The following is a 21,273-nucleotide window of genomic DNA, read 5'->3' as shown; positions in this document are numbered from 1 at the left end:
TAGGTAACCAGATCGTGACTACAACTCAGTTACTACGTCTTTAACCACACAGTGTTGTTACACTGCTGAATAAAAACTCATGCTTCCTACCTGTAGTAGGATGTCCCTTGGGGGTATCCGTACCTATGTACGACATGCTAGGGTTAATAAACAGGCTGGAGCTTGAACCTCGTTGAACCCCTAGAACCCCATGTTTTAGATCATACTACACTACCTTTAACTTTTTGTCTGAAAATAAAATATACATTTTACTTAGCTGCGATACCCACTCCAATCAACAGATGGCGGTGTAGGAATTTAAGGCAATGCTGTTGGTGTGACGTATATTCTAGTGGACGGGACGCTTCTTTCAACAGCGGCAACAGTGAGTCAGACACCTCGGTAGCTTGCTAGCCAAAATAGCCGACCAATAAAGCTCTTTAGACACTTTAGTGTATATTAGCCAATGTGTTTTAAACCCACTTCTGTCGTCTAGTTAGTTATCCGTTTTAATTTCATATTTACAGTGTTGTTATTAGTCAGCTAGCGGGCTGGTTAAGTTAGCATTAGCTTAGCTAGCTAACATCCCTGACCATGAGCTCACTAAACTACTCTCCTCCTGCTAAAGAAGAGGTCTACTGGACGGAGAAAGAGGGTCTGTGGCTGAACGTTGTCGTGAAAGAGGAAGAGGAGGCTGTCACAATACAAAAACAAGTAGAGGGTGAGGCTGTTACCTTGAAAGAAGAGAAAGAAGTTACAGTTAAAGAAGAGGAAGACGCGTTCAGAGTGAAAGAGGAAGAGGATGTTACTGTTAAAGAAGAGGAAGTGAAAGAGGAGGGGGAGATGACTGTCACATTGGAAGAAGACGAAGATGAAGAGGATGAAACTGTATATCTGGGCTCGGTTTCCCAAAGGCATGTTAAGGCATCCAATGGTTCTAACGATAAACGGGCCCTGATTAACACTAGTAAGTACTGTCTTAAAAACAGAGGCACAAACTCTGCAGTTGTTGAACTGATGTTTGGTGTTAAAGGGGAAATATGCAATAGCTTCATCCATATTTAGACTTTTAAAATTATTTATTTATAACCATTGATTCTTGAAGAATATAACACATGCCTCATGAGCTTAGTTCAACTGTTGTACCCCATCAGAACCCGAAAATAAGCTTTTTTTACTCCAATGTTTAGAAACAATTTAAATGATAAACAAACACTGTAAACACTCAACATGGTTAAAACTATGTTGATATCATGGATGGTCAGTCCTTGCATCCGTAGGTCCGTCTATGAATTTGAGAGTAGTTACATTTCTCCAGCCCCATCATCATCTTATCACCAAACTAGTGGTGGAATGACAGCTTTGTTATTGTTTGAACTGCTGATTGGTTGATAGATGTTGTTTCGGTATGATATATTGGATAAAGTAATAAAGACAGACACCAATGTCTAGTTCAATAGCCTTGTTCATGCATTGTACAAATCCCTACACGCGGAGTCCCGGGAACAGTCCGGCTAGTCGATTACCTATCAACTAGACTCCGTAACATCATCCTTTTCAATAGAAAGTGCAAACATAACAGCATAACATTAAATTCTTAACAATCAAGTCATAACAATTACTTCAGTTGTCATCTTCCTTTCTTTTTAAATTCTTTTTTCTTTATTTTCTTTTATTTTTATTTATTTTTTTAATGTTTATTTTTATAAACAGGAGGACAAGTTAACACAGTCTCTTGCTTACAGAGTAAGCCTGTCCGGTGGCTTGCACAGCCGACCCACCCGTGAGTAAGTATTGGCTCTGACAGGGGTAGTATTAGGGACACGAGCTGGAGAGCTTGGTGGGGTAGAAGCCTCACCTTCAGTTGGCTCATGTCTCAATTCTGCACCTCTTACCCTTAGGCCTGGACTGTGATCCAGCTCATCTAGGTGAGTGTATGGCGTGTTCTGGTTTGTCCGCTCTGCTACGCGCAGATCCACCCGATTGCGACGATAGAGGGAGCCACCAACATCCACCAGGTAAGAGCGTGGTGCAACTCTCTGTAGGCACGTGCCCAGCCTCCAAAGTCCTGTGTGGTCTCCCGGCAGCGGTTTCATCCTTATCCTGTTAGGGCTAGGGGGCAGTATTGACACGGCTGGATAAAAAAACATACCCGATTTAATCTGGTTACCACTCCTACCCAGTAACTAGAATATGCATATACTTATTACATATGGATAGAAAACACCCTAAATTTTCTAAAACTGTTTGAATGGTGTCTGTGAGTATAACAGAACTCATTTGGCAGGCAAAACCCTGAGACATTTTCTGACAGGAAGTGGATACCTGATGTGTTGTATTACCTTTAAACCTATCCCATTGAAAAACACAGGGGCTGAGGAATATTTTGGCACTTCCTATTGCTTCCACTAGATGTCACCAGCCTTTACAAAGTGTTTTGAGTCTTCTGGAGGGAGATCTGACCGAACAAGAGCCATGGAACGATGATGGCCCATTAGACACCTGGCGTGCGAGTTCATGTTGGGTACCCTCGTTCCAATACGTTATAAAAGAGTATGCATTCGTCCACCTTGAATATTATTCATGTTCTGGTTAAAAAGGCCCTAATGATTTATGCTATACAACGTTTGACATGTTTGAACGAACGTAAATATATTTTTCCCCTCGTTCATGACGAGAAGTCCGGCTGGCTTAGATCATGTGCTAACAAGACGGAGATTTTTGGACATAAATGATGAGCTTTTTTGAACAAAACTACATTCGTTATGGACCTGTGATACCTGGAAGTGACATCTGATGAAGAGAATCAAAGGTAATGGATTATTTACATAGTATTTTCGATTTTAGATCTCCCCAACATGACGTCTAGTCTGTATCGCAACGCGTATTTTTCTGGGCGCAGTGCTCAGATTATTGCAAAGTGTAATTTCCCAGTAAGGTTATTTTTAAATCTGGCAAGTTGATTGCGTTCAAGAGATGTAAATCTATAATTCTTTAAATGACAATATAATATTTTACCAATGTTTTCTAATTTTAATTATTTAATTTGTGACGCTGACTTGACTGCCGGTTATTGGAGGGAAACGATTTCCTCAACATCAATGCCATAGTAAAACGCTGTTTTTGGATATAAATATGAACTTGATAGAACTAAAAATGCATGCATTGTCTAACATAATGTCCTAGGAGTGTCATCTGATGGAGATTGTAAAAGGTTAGTGCATCATTTTAGCTGGTTTTATGGTTTTGGTGACCCTGTCTTTGAATTGACAAAACATTACACACAACTGTTGTAAATGTACTGTCCTAACATACTCTAAATTTATGCTTTCGCGGTAAAACCTTTTTGAAATCGTAAAACGTGGTTAGATTAAGGAGATGTTTATCTTTCAAAGGGTGTAAAATAGTTGTATGTTTGAAAAATTTGAATTTTGACATTTATTTGGATTCAAATTTGCCGCTCTTGAAATGCACCTGCTGTTGATGGAGTGCACCACGGGTGGCACGCTAGCGTCCCACCTAGCCCATAGAGGTTATCGTTTCACCCACCTCCAGTTCTGGTAGGTCTCGAGCAGTCCGGTCGTAGAAGCACTTAGCGAGCTGCTTTCTGCGACGCAGTTTGTCCGTGACGCCAACCATGACGCAGGGCTCAAGTAGCTTGTTAGCTACGGGGATGGTAGTCTTCAGACGTCTGGACAGAAGGCGTTGTGCTGGGCTGCTGTCCATGTTTTCGGTGGGTGTGTTCCTCCACTGTAAGATCGCTTTCCATGGGTCGTTGCTGTCGCGCGCGGCCCTGCTTAACAGGTTTTTTGCAATCTTGACAGCTGACTCTGCCTTGCCATTTGCTTTTGGGTGTCTTGGAGAGGAGGTTACATGGTCAAACTCCCATTCTGAGGCGAAACGCTTGAACTGTGCAGTGAATTGAGGGCCATTGTCCGTGATTACCTTGTCAGGCTGACCTTGCCTGGCAAACTGCGCCTTGCAGCGCTTTATGACCGTCTCTGCAGACAAGTCAGGGAGCAGTTCAATTTCCCAAAAGTCAGAGTAGTGATCCACAATGAGAAGATAGTCCTTTTGTCTGTGGCTGAATAAGTCCATGCTGACGATTTGCCAGGCCCTTGTGGGCAGTTCGTGTGACATCATGGTTTCCTTTTGCTGTTCATGAGCGTACTCGTTGCACGTGGTACAGTTGCTGACAAAGTCTTTAATTTATGCTTGCACGTTTGGCCAGTATAATGTTTCACGAGCCTGGCGGTAGCATGCGTCACCTCCAACGTGACTGGAGTGTATGCGGGTAAGCATCTCTGGACGTAGTGATTTGGGAATAATGACCTTCTGACCTCTGAACAAGACGCCATTTTGCACACTGATCTCATCTCGAAAGGTCCAGTATTCTCTCACTGTGAAAGGTGTCTCCTCTTTCAGGTATGGCCAACCTGCGAGAGCCATGGACTTCAGTGATTGTAGGTGTTCGTCCTTGTCAGTGTGTTGCCTGATCTGGGCTAGGCGGTGATCTGTGACGTTTAAGTAGTCTGCCTGATTGATCTGTTGAACATCTTGTTGTTCCTGCTGTAGCGAACAGATGGCCTGCCGCTGATAGGCAGTGCCTCTGCCTGTACATTGTGCCGTTGCCCTGCTCAGTGTGTCGCTGATGTACATCTCTGGTCCTGGCTTGTAAATGACCTTCAGGCTGTAGTTTTGCAGAGTCAGGAGCATGCTTTGAAGCCTCTTGGGCGCGTTGAGGAGAGGTTTTCTGAATATGGCAATGAGTGGTTTGTGGTCAGTTTCAGCGGTGACCAGCTCTCGACCATATAAGTAGTGATGGAATCGCTGGCAGGAGAAGACGATGCTGAGGCACTCTTTCTCAATTTGTGCATAGTTCTGTTCGGTGGGGGTGAGCGCTCTCAAGGCAAACGCAACGGGCTGGCCTTCCTGCATAAGGCAGCATCCAAGTCCCCTTTGGCTGGAGTCACTCTGGATTGTGACAGGCTTCGTGACGTCGTAGTAGCGCAACACTGGCATGGATGAAGCCAGAGATTTCATCTCCTGCACCGCAGCCTCGTGCTTGGGTAACCAGTGCCATGGTGTGTCTTTGTCCAGCAACCGGCGCAGAGGCTCACAGACTGCTGATAGGTGTGGCATGAACTTTGCAAGATAGTTTGCAAAACCGATGAGACGCTGTACTCCTTTTGCATCAGATGGGTTTGGCATGTCGAGGATCGCTCGGACCTTGTCTGGGTCCGGCTTCAGGCCTTTTGCCGAGAGAATGTGGCCATGGAAGTGGACGTCTTTCACCTTGAACTGTAGCTTCTTCAGGCCAAGACGAAGCTTAACTGATCGACAGCGCTCCATCAGTGCCAGGAGCTTCACATCGTGGTCGCGTTCTGCTTCTTCGTCTGTGTCACCACAGCCTACGATCAGGACATCATCGGCGATGGGTTCAATGCTCTTGAGCCCAGCCAGTAACTCGTGCTGCTTGCGTTGGTATACCTCAGGTGCCACTGAGACACCAAACGGGAGCTTGAGCCAGCGTTTCCGACCCCAGGGGGTCCAGAAGGTAGTCATGAAGCTGCTTTCTTCGTCCAGCTTGCATTGAAGGAATGCATCTCGAGCATCCACCAAGGTGAAAATCCTGGCCTTGGGAAGCTTGTAGAGGACATCCTCTAGTGTCGGCATGATGTAGTGGGATCGTTTCAATGCTTGGTTCAGATGCTTTGGGTCGATGCAGACCCTCAGCTTCTCTGGTTTTTTCACTATGACCATATTGCTGATCCAGTCAGTTGGTTCGGTCACAGATGTCATGTGGCCATCGGCCTCATACTTGTCCAGCTGGGCCTTCACAGCCACTTTCATTGCAATGGGCACATTGCGAGGAGCACACTGGACTGGAGTGATGCTCTCATCCACTTCAAAGTGTACCTCACCAGGCACTGATTCAACGGGCATGTTGAATACATCGTCATATCTGCTGAGTAGTTGTTCTTTGGACAGGGGTCCATGCTGGACATGATCCACAATGTGCAGGTCATTTGGTACAGTGAACTGCATCAGTCCCAGGCGTTCGCATGTAGAGCCTGAGAGGAGAGGATGTTGACTGGTTTTCACAATCTCAAACTCCAGCTTGTGTTTGCGTCCCCGAATAACACATTCGGTCTCAAAGGTGCCCATAGAGCTCATTAGCTCTCCTGAGTACAGCTTTAGTCTAGTATCGCTGGGCAATAGATGTGTGTCAGGTGCCAGATTGAGTTTGTCTTTGTAGCTCATTATGTTGCATGTAGCACCGGAATCCAGTTGACATTGTTGTTGCTTGTTGTGTAATCGTAGTGTCACAAACCATTTCTTCCCTCTTGAGTGTACAGCCCCAATGGATTCATGCATGTAAATGTCACTTTCACTGTTCAGCTCTGAACATTGAGTGACATCATCAACACAGTGAATCTTGCCCTCACTCACCCTTCTTTTGCTTTTGAGACACACTTTTGCAAAGTGATTATTAGTTCCACAAGCTCTGCATGGTTTTCCATAGGCAGGGCAGTGCTCTTTGCCACGTGTGTGCGTATTCCCACAGTATTTACATGCTACTGGGCTCTCTGTGTTCACCGTTCGTGGTGAATTACTCTGCCTTGATTGGTTTTGCCTGAATGTCTGCCTAGCAACAGCGTGAACAGTGTCAACGTCGGAGCGTGGGGTTTCGATTTCCATTGCTCTCATTCTCATGTCAGTGACTTCAGCAGTGCCGCACATTTCGATGGCAGTTACTAATGTTAAGCCTCTCTCTCTCAGTAGACGCCGGCGTGTATCCTCATTTGCAATTCCCAGTACTATTTTGTCACGAATCAATTCATCTTTCAATCCCCCGTATTCACAAGTGGCGGATTTTTCTCTCAAACGGGTTACAAAGTTGTGTACTGACTCACCCTCTTCCTGTTTGCAGCTTCCGAAAACGAACCGCTCGTAAATTACGTTTCTGGCGGGTTTGAAGTAATTCTCCAATGCATCCAATATAGCCTTTGCATCACACTGTTGTCGCGCTGTGAGGGTGAGATTGTGCCGGTAGATATGCCTGCATTCGCTGCCCATTAAACTCCTCAGAGTTGCCGCTTGTACCTCGTTGGGTTTCTCATGTAGACCGGTCGCCAGCGCATAGTCCTCGAATTCATCCCTGAAATTGTCCCAATTAGTATTCCAGTCCCCTGTGAGAACCATGGGATTAGGTGGCGGAATGTTCGCTGCCATAGCGATGGAATAGGAGATCTCTTTGCCTTCAGTCATCGAGGTAGGTAGTGATGCTAGCTAACCAGCTAACAACTAGTTGATCAGTGTTGTGAGTAGGAATCGGCGTGTGTTCGCATATGGAACGTAACCGCGCCTATACTGTACTTAGCTACAAAAATAACAAACGTATGGTTTTCGAGCCACTTCTGATACCATGTTTCGGTATGATATATTGGATAAAGTAATAAAGACAGACACCAATGTCTAGTTCAATAGCCTTGTTCATGCATTGTACAAATCCCTACACGCGGAGTCCCAGGAACAGTCCGGCTAGTCGATTACCTATCAACTAGACTCCGTAACAGATGTGTGGCTATTTTATAGGGGTAACCTAGGATTTAAATAGCAAAACATAGTCAGCCCTGAGACTTGGTTTGGTAAACAGTTGAGGGATGGGGGCTGGAGAAATGTAACCACTCTCAAATTCATAGAGAAAGCTATTTTACATTTAGTCATTTTGTAGCAAACATAACCCAAAACCTAGCGACCTCATCAAGAAGTTCAGACATCTTGGCGTAACAGTTATAAGGTGTTGACTTGACAGTTGCACTACACTATGAATACAAGAGCTGGCCATCCATAAGGTCAAAATGATTGTTTTAAACAAGATTTCAAGGCTATACAGTGCTTGTTTACAAACAGTGGCGTTTTTCAAGCTTATGTTTTGGTTTCTGATGGGGTAATACAGTTTAAACATTTGAGGCATTTATAAGTTATATTCTTCAAGAATCAATGGTTATATAGTAAATGGGTCTTTCTATAACTGCCAGTGAAAATTTCCTGTTGGGGTCAAAATGTTAGAGTTGTTGATAAGTCATTAGCTGTGTTAGAATACTCATACTAACTGTACTATTTGTGATGTTAATTGAGTATATAGTATGCTTATTGGTAATAGTATGATATAGTTAGTGTGCCAAAAGTTCCCGGATCTCGTACTAAATTCACCAAAATATGACGTAAACACGCAGTACGTTAGGGCCCATAATGCAATTCTTCAGGAAATGGGCGTGGCTTGACATTGTTTTCAGATTGGAAGAAAATGTCGGAAAATATTCAGCCGAAGTCCAACGAGAGCCGATACAAATTCGTTATAACTAATCATGACAAATGTTAAGAAAATTTTGAGCAATGTAATAAAGTAATGACTTTTCAAATAAGATACCTTACACGATATTTTGGCTGACAATTTGTTATCTAGCTACGTAACGTTAGTTGGCTACTTATACATCAAACTTGCCAGTATATTAACTATATTCTATCTAACTAACTACCCAACGTTTATTGACTTGATTATTCCCGTCATTCTTAGCTTAGCTAAATGGTATAGTCGTTGTGCTTTCTCAATGGACATTCGGGTGCTTTCATAAATTCACTCTGGCTATCTACTCCGACTTCAGAGCGCACTCGTCTGATTACCAGAGAGCAGAATAATGAATTTACTAGCGCTCAACACCCGTTGAATATGTCCAGGTGTCAGTAAACGTAGGCCAACAAAAAGAGTAATTTAAATGTTTTCCAGCAGCACAGTTAGTCACTCTGGTTAGCATGAAAACTGCCTAACTGAATTTATGAAGCACTCTGATATTCAAGATTGAATTAAAAAACACACCCGAAGTCGTAAAATGTCTAACTAGTAATGTGTTATGCTAACTAGCTAACAAGGGGTTGCATAGCAACAGCATAAACTTCCGGAAGACAGGAGAAGAGGGCTCAACTGAAAGGAAACGGTTCGGTTACAGTTTACAACAATTAACTAATAGTATGTAGGAATATACTCATGATGTATGTAGTTACAGTTTACTACAATTAACTAATAGTAGGTAGTATATACTCATTAAGTATGTAGTGTACAGTATACTAAAATGAACTAATAAATAAAATGAACTAATTGTATACACTCATTAAGTATGTAGTATACAGTATGTTAGTATGGGTATTGCTGGAGTGAGTAGTCGTGCTGTACTTCGCTCCGCGGGTAATATTACATTTCCTTACATTCCTTACATTACAACGGAACGATTTGATTAATGTAACGTTAGCTAGCTACATAGTTGTCTTTGTATCAAAGATAAAGGTAAACGCAGCCACTGCTAGCTAGCCAACTCTACCAGCTAGCAGTACTGTATCATTTTTAGTCAATAAGATTTTTGCAACGTAAGCTTTCGAGTTGTGTAGTCCACTTGTGTAGCTAGCAGGACTGACTTTGTGTTAGCTAGCCAACGTTTAATTACTTCTGCGTTATGAAAGGAACTAGACAGGGACACGAATGATCCATTGGTAGTTTGTTGTAACCAAGTATTGGTGCTAACCGTGTGTTATTGGATGCTAGCATGCTAGTTAGCTACGGCGTCATAAGACACGGTGCACTGGGTGGGTTTCACGGAAGAATACTGTACCAAGTTATCTAGCTGAATAAACTAAGTTTGAGCCTATTCCTGGAAACATTGAACCATTGTAGTTTATCAATTATAATTTCTAAGTGGAAGTTGGAATAGTTATATTTGAGTGTTTCAGCGAATGGTTAGTGAGGGAGGCCCTGCTCTCTCGCTTCCCCAGTTGTTTAGTTAATTTTCATTCCAATCTCCTTTGCATTAGCGTAGCCTCTCCGCTAGCCTGTCAACTATGTGTCTGTCTATCCCTGTTCTCTCCTATCTGCACAGGCCACACAAACGCTTCACACCGCATGGCCGCTGCCACTCTAACCTGGTGGTCCCAGCACGCACGACCCACGTGGAGTTCCAGGTCTCCGGCAGCCTCTGGAACTGCCGGTCTGCGGCCAACAAGGCAGAGTTCATCTCAGCCTATGCTACCCTCCAGTCCCTCGACTTCTTGGCACTGACGGAAACATGGATTACCACAGAAAACACTGCTACTCCTACTGCTCTCTCCTCGTCTGACCACGTGTTCTCGCATACCCCGAGAGCATCTGGTCAGCGGGCTGGTGGGACTGGAATCCTCATCTCTCCCAAGTGGACATTCTCTCTTTCTCCCCTGACCCAGCTGTCTATCGCCTCCTTTGAATTCCATGCTGTCACAATCACTAGCCCATTCATTAACATCCTTATCATTTATCGCCCTCCAGGTTCCCCTGGAGAGTTCATCAATGAGCTTGACGCCTTGATAAGTTCCTTTCCTGAGGATGGCTCACCCCTCACAATTCTGGGTGACTTTAACCTCCCTACGTCTACCTTTGACTCATTTCTCTCTGCCCCCTTCTTTCCACTCCTCTCCTCTTTTGGCCTCACCCTCTCACCGTCCCCCCCACTCACAAGGCAGGCAATACGCTTGACCTCATCTTTACTAGATGCTGTTCTTCAACTAATCTCACTGCAACTCCCCTCCAAGTCTCCGACCACAACCTTATAACGCTTTCTTCCAACACTACTCACTCTGCCCCTACTCAGATGGTATTGCGCCGTCACAACCTTCGCTCTCTCTTTCCTGCTACTCTCTCCTCTTCCATCCTATCATCTCTTCCCTCTGCTCAATCCTTCTCCAACCAATCTCCTGATTCTGCCTCCTCAACCCTCCTCTCCTCCCTTTCTGCATCCTTTGACTCTCTATGTCCCCTATCCTCCCGGCCGGCTCGGTCCTCCCCTCCTACTCCGTGACTTGACGACTCATTGCGAGCTCACAGAACAGGGCTCCGGGCAGCCGAGCGGAAATGGAGGAAAACTAGCCTCCCTGCGGACCTGGCATCTTTTCACTCTCTCCTCTCCACATTTTCTTCCTCTGTTTCTGCTGCTAAAGCCACTTTCTACCACTCTAAATTCCAAGCATCTGCCTTTAACCCTAGGAAGCTCTTTGCCACCTCTCCTCCCTCCTGAATCCTCCTCCCCCCTCCTCCCTCTCTGCGTATCGACTTTGTCAACCATTTTGAAAAGAAGGTTGACGACATCCGATCCTCGTTTGTTAAGTCAAACGACACCGCTGGTCCTGCTCACATTGCCCTACCCTATGCTTTGACCTCTTTCTCCCATCTCTCTCCAGATGAAATCTTGCGACTTGTGACGGCCGGCCGCCCAACAACCTGCCCGCTTGACCCTATCCCCTCCTCTCTTCTCCAGACCATTTCCGGAGACCTTCTCCCTTACCTCACCTCGCTCATCAACTCATCCTTGACCGCTGGCTACGTCCCTTCCGTCTTCAAGAGAGCGAGAGTTGCACCCCTTCTCAAAAAACCTACACTCGATCCCTCCGATGTCAACAACTACAGACCAGTATCCCTTCTTTCTTTCCTCTCCAAAACTCTTGAGCGTGCCGTCCTTTGGCCAGCTCTCTTGCTATCTCTCTCAGAATGACCTTCTTGATCCAAATCAGTCAGGTTTCAAGACTGGTCATTCAACTGAGACTGCTCTTCTCTGTGTCACGGAGGCTCTCCGCACTGCTAAAGCTAACTCTCTCTCCTCTGCTCTCATCCTTCTAGACCTATCTGCTGCCTTTGATACTGTGAACCATCAGATCCTCCTCTCCACCCTCTCCGAGTTGGGCATCTCCGGCGCGGCTCACTCTTGGATTGCGTCCTACCTGACAGGTCGCGCCTACCAGGTGGCATGGCGAGAATCCGTCTCCGCACCACGTGCTCTCACCACTGGTGTCCCCCATGGCTCAGTTCTAGGCCCTCTCCTATTCTCGCTATACACCAAGTCACTTGGCTCTGTCATATCCTCACATGGTCTCTCCTATCATTGCTACGCAGATGACACACAATTAATCTTCTCCTTTCCCCCTTCTGATAACCAGGTGGCGAATCGCATCTCTGCATGTCTGGCAGACATATCAGTGTGGATGACGGATCACCACCTCAAGCTGAACCTCGGCAAGACGGAGCTGCTCTTCCTCCCGGGGAAGGACTGCCCGTTCCATGATCTCGCCATCACGGTTGACAACACCATTGTGTCCTCCTCCCAGAGTGCTAAGAGCCTTGGCGTGACCCTGGACAACACCCTGTCGTTCTCCGCTAACATCAAGGCGGTGACCCGATCCTGTAGGTTCATGCTCTACAACATTCGCAGAGTACGACCCTGCCTCACACAGGAAGCGGCGCAGGTCCTAATCCAGGCACTTGTCATCTCCCGTCTGGATTACTGCAACTCGTTGTTGGCGGGGCTCCCTGCCTGTGCCATCAAACCCCTACAACTCATCCAGAACGCCGCAGCCCGTCTGGTGTTCAACCTTCCCAAGTTTTCTCACGTCACCCTGCTCCTCCGCACACTCCACTGGCTTCCAGTGGAAGCTCGCATCTGCTACAAGACCATGGTCCTTGCCTACGGAGCTGTGAGGGGAACGGCACCTCCGTACCTTCAGGCTCTGATCAGTCCCTACACCCAAAGAAGGGCACTGCGTTCATCCACCTCTGGCCTGCTCGCCTCCCTACCTCTGCGGAAGCACAGTTCCCGCTCAGCCCAGTCAAAACTGTTCGCTGCTCTGGCACCCCAATGGTGGAACAAGCTCCCTCACGATGCCAGGACAGCGGAGTCAATCACCACCTTCCGGAGACACCTGAAACCCCACCTCTTTAAGAAATACCTAGGATAGGATTAAGTAATCCTTCTAACCCCCCCCCCCCCCCAAGAAGATATAGATGTACTATTGTAAAGTGGTTGTTCCACTGGATATCATAAGGTGAATGCACCAATTTGTAAGTCGCTCTGGATAAGAGCGTCTGCTAAATGACGTAAATGTAAAGTAAATGGTATTCAAACACAGCTATTCGCCTTTTTTCAATGCCATTACATTAAAGGCGAAACATACCTATATTCAATAACATTTATGAATTGTTTGAAACCTTTGTTTTAAACCCTTCTCAAAGTTGGTTCCTTGCCGGATTTGTATATATATTTTTTAAATAAAACACTACTTGACTTTCCTTGTATTTATGGCAGTGTAGTTCCCTTAAGGGTCAGTCAACTTTGGTACAACATACTATGGGGAGTCGTGACTTCGGTTGAAGGATCTAAAATCACACCTGAAAAGGCCAATGAAATCTTTTGATTCGAGAGTGTGAGACTCATCTTTTTCAAGTGTTCTACTCCGCTAGCCAGCACCTCTCCTAAACAGGTGTTCTACTCCGCTGGACAGCACCTCTCCTAAACAGGTGTTCTACTCTGCTAGCCAGCACCTCTCCTAAACAGGTGTTCTACTCTGCTAGCCGCACCTCTCCTAAACTGGTGTTCTACTCTGCTAGCCAGCACCTCTCCTAAACAGGTGTTCTACTCTGCTAGCCGCACCTCTCCTAAACAGGTGTTCTACTCTGAAGGAGGGAAAAGATGTACAACACCTGATTGGCCCCACCCGTTCCTGGGTGTCGGTGAAGAGCATATTAAATTGAAGGAATAATTCCGAGCCTAACGCCAGCGAGGTGTGGATTTAGTAGTATGTTGTACCTAGTTTCCCTCCTTCAGGGAACAGTAGTTATAGTCATAATGTGTGGATTTAATAGTATGTTGTACCTAGTTTCCCTCCTTCAGGGAACAGTAGTTATATTCATAACGTGTGGATATAATAGTATGTTGTACCTAGTTTCCCTCCTTCAGGGAACAGTAGTCATAACATTAAGCTTGTCATATGATGAACTTAAACTTAAATACTGGATCTTGTTGTGGGACAGTTTTTTTTGTATTCAGATCTCTGAAATGCACTCTAACTACGTAACATTTAGTGTCTCCTTATGTTACGCAGGGTTAACAGTTTTCATGGGCACAGAAATCCTAAATCATTTCAGAGTTTGCTAAATCCTTTGTTCTAACCGAGAGTCACCTTAACTTTATTGACAACACCCAAATGGATACTGTCATTAACGCGGTTCTTCAATAATTACACATAATACTTAATACTGTAGCTGTTTAGTTAGTCACATGTTCAACTATCATCAGCTGATCCAGGAAATCATTTTTGAATGACTGTCACATGACAAACATCACGACATGCAACAACAACCAAAGTGCTTCTTCATTCTTTACTCTGGTTAAGACCGTTATGCCGTGCTCCACGTTGGATCCAACATCCCTAACAAATGTATGTTTATAATGTGTTATTGTCTGCTTGATTCAGGACATTTAGAATGACAACCCATTACAGAGTAGCCTAGTGGGATTATTCACAAAATGATCTGGTGATCAGGTTATGAAATGTCATGACAAAGACATTTTAGTTTCCATGTTTCACCTGAAATATTAAATGATTTATAGTCCTAGGTCTATGTTGTTGTTAGGTGAAGTTATGGGTCCTACAGTAGGTCTGTTATTGTTAGGTGAAGTTATGGGTCCTACAGTAGGTCTATGTTGTTGTTGGGTGAAGTTATGGGTCCTACAGTAGGTCTATGTTGTTGTTAGGTGAAGTTATGGGCCAATTTTTTAAACACATATTGATTTACGACAATAACACAAACATATTAATCAGGACATTCAAACAAGCCTTACCATTATAATCCAAAAGTAGTGTGAAATACACTCATAAGCAACCTGTAAATGGAGGCTATTTTTGCTGTCAGCCTATGAGAACTCCCCTGAGTTTTCCCCCACGGTGGTGAATTAGTGAATAGACACAGAACTTAATGTGAGTTTCCTTGAGTAGCACTCCTGATCTTGCGCTGATAGTGCGCTGTAATATTCAGAATACATTGTGAAAAACTAAAATCTTCGCTCATCATTGTTGCTCCATGTGTAACAGATGTATAGCGTACTCTCCTTGCGTTGTGTTTTTTTCCTAATAAATCACATCAGCCAGTGGTCCCAGTTGAGCATCATTTATTTCTGTTGTTAAATGAGAAACAGCACGGTAGTTGTGCAGGGCTTAATGATACTGATGGCTGTCGATGGCAAAAGCCCTTGCATCACATTTTCATACTGGGTCACAAAATACAAAAATACAATACAAAATATAACATGTGTAAATACCTGTTGTTAAATGAGAAACAGCACGGTAGTTGTGCAGGGCTTAATGATACTGATGGCTGTCGATGGCAAAAGCTGTAGCATGAAGACAACTGTGTTAGCAGTGGGTTTATGTGACCATTACAACGATGTATGCTAGCTAACACTTATCTACAGCAATCATATGCCAAAGCACATTCCAGAAAGCCCCTCAATCCCTAACAGGTACCATATACCCACACATGTATAAATCCGTAACGTACAGCAAACTTGTACACATTGTAAAATATAACATTTAAAACAGTATTCAGAACGTGACCTACCCCTTGCATCACATTTTCATACTGGGAAGACCTGACGTTCGCGATCTCCCCCTATCTGCAAGCGGGGCCAATCACAACACACCTTATTGTCATCAGTTGAACCAACCAATACGAATGCTTGAACATTAAGTACACATTTCTTTAGAGGCAAGTGGAAACATAACCAACCCTGTTACACATGCAGATATACTACATCCATAACTAGTGGTTTCCTCATTACCAGATATACTACATCCATAACTAGTGGTTTCCTCATTACCAGATATACCAGCGGTCCCCAACCTTTTTTGGGCTACGGACCGGTTTAATGTCAGACAATATTTTCACGGCCTTTAAGGTGTGGCGGATAAATACACAAAATAAAATGATACGACCGGCATAAAAACTGTGCTATTTTTTAAATATAATAATAAACGTGAATCCACTGTGTACTCGTATGCACCTTTATTAGCAGCGTCCTCGTAACATCGCACCAACAACATAACATGAGTAACATCCTCTCTGCCCCCTAACACTCTCTGGTCGCTATGGTAACGTTTAAACATGCCTTAAAAATAAGATACAACACAAAAACAAATATAAAGTGCATGAAAACTCACCATAATGCTAAATCAGTGTGAGCCCTGAGCTTGTTTCTCTGCAACGAGACAGTCCCATCTAGGGGTAATGGAGACAATGACACCCGAAGTGTGTTGCTTATGTCCAGTCTACTCCGTAATTTTGTTTTGGTTGCTGTCACTGCAGAAAATCCCGCTTCACACAAATAGGATGTCAGAAATGTCAACAGGGTTTTCAATGCTGTTGTGGCGATCTCAGGGTATTCTGCCGTGACGTTAATCCAGAACACCGGCAGAGTTGTCTCGAACATACTTTTAAGGCCGCCGTCATTTGCGATCTCCAGCAGTTGATCTTCTTGCATAGACATGCTGGATTCACCTGGTTTGTTGACAAATGGGTCACGGATCCATTCCTTGGCAGTTCGTGGGTCTTTTGTGGTTGGGAAGTAGCGCTCAAACTCTTTTAAAAGCAAAGACAGGTGATCGTTGCACCAGCTGGGACAATGAAGGCTCGGGCTCAGTCTCTTCCAAAATCCCCACGAATGTTTGAAACATGTCAAATATACCTCTGTTCACGCGCCGTCCCCACAAATCCAGTTTGGCTTTAAATGCAGCTACTTTATCTGCCAACTTGAAGACAGTTGTCATTTTCCCCTGAAGTGACCGATTGAGTACATTGAGCAGGTTGAATATGTCGCACAATTAAGCGAGTTTTGCGACCCATTCCTCGTCACTGAAATGTGCTGCCACTTTTTTTCTGAGAGAAATCTCTGCAGCGGCTCTCGTAATTCAAACACTCTGGCCAGCGATCTTCCTCGGGATAACCATCTTATTTCTGTGTATAAGAGAAGGTGTCTGTGCTCCGCGTTCATTTTTCAAAATAAAACATCGTTCAGACACGGATCATAAATAAAACGGAAAAAATGTAAGTTATTTATTCTTTCTCTGCGGCCCAGTACCAAATGACCCACGGACCGGTACCGGTCCGCGGGCCGGGGGTTGGGGACCGCTGAGATATACTACATCCATAACTAGTGGTTTCCTCATTAGCAGATATACTACATCCATAACTAGTGGTTTCCTCATTAGCAGATATACTACATCCGTAACTAGTGGTTTCCTCATTACCAGATATACTACATCCGCAACTAGTGGTTTCCTCATTACCAGATATACTACATCCGCAACTAGTGGTTTCCTCATTACCAGATATACTACATCCGCAACTAGTGGTTTCCTCATTACCAGATATACTACATCCGTAACTAGTGGTTTCCTCATTACCAGATATACTACATCCATAACTATCGGTTTCCTCATTAGGAGGAAGGCGTTTCTGCAATCAAATTGTGTGCGCATCGCTCTCGTGACGCAATTTTAGCTAACACAGAAAGGGGCCTATATTGGGGACCAAAAGTCGTCTGGCACACTGCTTAGGATTTCAACAACTTTAATAACTTATTTCTAGCCTACAATCATTGATGTTACTACTAATGTGAAAACAAGAGAAAATATGATTATTGTTACTCACTTGACTGTATTAAGATAATTGTCAAATAATTTAACAGATGTCAATTGTTGTACAACTTCATGGCTACGCTCTGAGCATCACCTTTTACTGTGGATTTCTGCTGTGGGCCTTTAACCATCTGTCTGACTTTGTTGTTCACACAGGAGAGAGACGGGACTATCATGGGTCCTCTGGAGAGCTTCAACAACATCATGATGCTAACAAGGCAGAGAAGAGTCTCTCCACATCAGAAAACCTCAAGAAACACCAGCAGAGACCCACAGGGAAGAAATCTCACCACTGCTCTCACTGTGGGAAAAGTTGCAAATCTTCATCAGAACTTAAAATACACCTGACAATTCACAAAGGAGAGATATCTTTTGGCTGTGATCAATGTGGGAAGAGTTTTACTCGGCTACAAACCCTGAAATCACACCAGAGAATACACACTGGAGAGAAACCTTATAGCTGTAATCAATGTGGGAAGAGTTTTCCTACATCTAGCTATCTAACTATACACCAGAGAACTCATACAGGAGAGAGACCATATAGCTGTACTCAATGTGGGAAGATTTTCACTCGGCCAGACAGCCTGATATTACACCAGAAAACACACACTGGAGAGAAATCTTATAGCTGTAATCAATGTGGGAAGAGTTTTTCTACATCTAGAAATCTCACTAAACACCAGAGAACTCATACAGGAGAGAAACCATATAGCTGTAGTCAATGTGGGACAAGATTTGCTTGGCTAACCAGCCTAGTATCACACCAGAGAAAACACACAGGAGAGAAAGCTCCTAGCTGTGATCCATGTGGGAAGAGTTTTACTAGATCTAGCTATCTAACTATACACCAGAGAACACACATGAGATAATCCTTGCTGTGATCAATGTGGGAAGAGATACTCTGATAAAAGATCTCTGACTAAACATCAGAAAATACATGGAGTTGTTTCATGATATCAGTGAAATAATGTCACAATGTAGAATGTTTAAACATTGTAGTAGGAGTATTTTAATGATGTCACAATGTAGAACCCTAAACGTTTGCCCCCTGTTCTATTGATTTCAACATGATATGGATATTAGCCTCAGGGGGAAAATCCAGGCTCTGAATTGGAAGAGTTACTATTTATGTGATTTAACAAAAAGTGACTAACAAAAAAAGAGTTGTGTTACACTTACCACGTTGGTGACCCACTTGAATCAAAATGCAACACTTCAAAATGTTTAGGTTTTCAATATATCCCAAACTGTTTCTGCATATTGGTTATTGATTTGGACACGTTAAAACTGTGTTTTTACATTGCGCTATCCCACCTAGCAAAATGTAATTGAAAAGACGTTGAAAATAAGACTATGCCTGACGTCCAATATAAGTTCGGTTGAAAGTGAATGTTGAGAAGATGTATTTTCCGGTAGTTTTTTCAATGACTTGAAAACAACTTAATTTCAACGTACTTGCAGCCTATACACATGGACGCAGTATAATAAATTGGTCTATAATCTATTTTATTAACAATCCTACATCACTCCAGCATTTATTGACAACATTCAAATGCTAATTGTCTTTATTCCACTACTGAAGAAGCATGACTCAAATCACCTCATATTTCAAACATTCAGCCTGACAAAAGATACATGTTTAATTATTCCATGCCTCACCATTAAGTTAATTATTGCCAATACATATTAACAAAGGGGTGTACATTTGCTTTTCATATTTCATATTTACAATTCATGTAACATTTAGTAATCATAATTATTTATGCAACCAACTGACAATTTTTGGGTACAATTATATTGACATTGTTGCCCTGCTTTTAGAATATCAGGGATCATTCTCAGATGTGCCAACCCAAATGTACTAGAGCATGACATTGGGGACTGCCTATCGAGATATTGCAGGAGTTTGCTCTTGAAATCAGACATGACTAATACAATTTGATTAGATTTTTGTTTGGGCTCGTTCCAAGGGGACAAGAGTTCTAGAAGCTAGTGAGTTTTAGGAAGATGAGAGTTCTAGAAGCTAGTGAGTGTTAGGATTCTATAAAAAGAAAAAGGAGAACAAATATATGATATCCTGTGTGAACAACAAATATATATGCCTTCCCTGTGGCTCAGTTGGTAGAGCATGGTGTTTGCAACGCCAGGGTTGTGGGTTCGATTCCCACGGGGGGCCAGTAAAAAAACAAAATGCATGAAATGAAATGTATGCATTCACTACTGTAAGTTGCTCTGGATAAGAGCGTCTGCTAAATGACTAAAATGTAAAATGTATATTATTATTTAGAGGAATGTGTTTTTTCTTGTTTTTAATTGTTGACAGCAAGTTATTTTCTGTTGGTGGTGAGCAAACTTGTCCAACAAAAATATAGGATATATTTGTTGTCATAAGGGGGAAGGAGTTACAGGCTTTGTTTTTTCCATTTATGTTTTGAGGTTGGACTTTAGCACGTCTAGCTCGTTAGCACGTCTAGCTCGTTGCCACGTATAGCTCGTTGGCACTTATAGCTCGTTAGCACGTATAGCTCGTTAGCACGTAGGACGCACTGATTGGTGTCACCTCGTTAGTCAGTATGTGTTACACCTGTGCTGGCTTGTCCATCTCGTTAGTGGGAAGGTGTTTCACCTGAGCTGGTCCAGGTTCTATTTAAGAGTGTCTGGCCCAGTGCTCCAGTTGTCTTGATACATGTGGGGAGTCAACACCTTTAGTTGCTCCACCTTTTTGGTTTGCTTCATGTCTTTAAGTTTGGTGTGGGTTTTTCTTTTCTTTGCCTCTTCTTGGGCAGATTTGGTGGGTCTCATGGTGGGTGTATTTTAGGTCCCAGTTGTTGTTACTAGTCAACTTTCAGTGGACACAGAGCAAAACTGCAAAATTATGTTATAATACTTTTATTGCATCAAATGGTTGTTTAATGCAACAGAATAGAGGGTTCTTATAACTATTGTGTCTGTGTGTTCTACTGAGGATGGGCCTCTGGGAGAAAACACTGACAGGAGATTTACAATGTCTTTTGGGTGATAAAACCTAAAGAGACTGCATTCCAGAGCATGAGTTAATGTTTCTGTTCTATATGGTACCAGGGAGAGATGACCCCAGGGCCAGACCCTGGTCTCTATACAAAGAGTACTGTTTTTACAGCAGATACTGTCTGCTGAGAATTCTAAGTATCTTTCATACAAATCTTAACCTTGTGACCCGTTCTATACATCTGTTGTTCGTCGTGTAGGTTGAAAGGGGTGTATCTTGGCTGTAAAAGACCTTTGTACTTTTGTCTCGTGGCTCTCAACGAATCATCTGGGGGTGATTCGTCGACCAGCCATCATTATCTTAGAACACTCAATTGATTCACCCTATATTTGTGCGTTGTATTGACCTGCTCCCTTATTAATAAGTGAATAAAGATTTAGTTTAAGATTAACTCTGACTTTTGTGATAAGTTTGTCTCTCCTCATTTGATATTAAAGAAATTAACAACCACATTTGGCGTTGGGGATGTGAATATTCACTTTGTGACCTCTCCTGACGACCTGGGTAAATGGTGCACCAGGGATCCCTTTAACTTGGGATCTCAGGGAGACCACACTTCAGGAACGGAGCAGATGGACCCACCTTTGATCTGAGAGGCAGCGAGCCAAGTGGATACCACATCTTGAACGTAGTTTAAAAAAAAGAAAGTGAGCGAAGCATGCAAAGTGGAGTTTTTAGAAAAGCCTCGTAGGCTCTGAGTGTGTCGTCCTGAGTGGGGG

General features: G+C 43.5%; 1 protein-coding gene across 1 annotated transcript; it reads left to right on the top strand.

Annotated features, from left to right (window-relative positions):
* The first annotated feature begins 609 nt into the window (after positions 1 to 609).
* On the top strand, positions 610 to 18,462 carry LOC123732470 (gastrula zinc finger protein XlCGF17.1-like). The gene is made up of 3 exons (XM_045711656.1): positions 610 to 946; positions 1,881 to 1,907; positions 17,683 to 18,462. The coding sequence occupies exons 1-3, from the start codon at positions 823 to 825 to the stop codon at positions 18,393 to 18,395; spliced, it is 864 nt and encodes a 287-aa protein (XP_045567612.1). The 5' UTR covers positions 610 to 822; the 3' UTR covers positions 18,396 to 18,462.
* Positions 18,463 to 21,273: the final 2,811 nt, after the last annotated feature.

Source organism: Salmo salar, chromosome ssa02 (assembly GCF_905237065.1).
Source record: "Salmo salar chromosome ssa02, Ssal_v3.1, whole genome shotgun sequence".
Lineage (NCBI taxonomy): Eukaryota > Metazoa > Chordata > Actinopteri > Salmoniformes > Salmonidae > Salmo > Salmo salar.
Note: the sequence above shows the minus strand (reverse complement) of the source record. Positions and strands in the feature narration are given on the sequence as shown.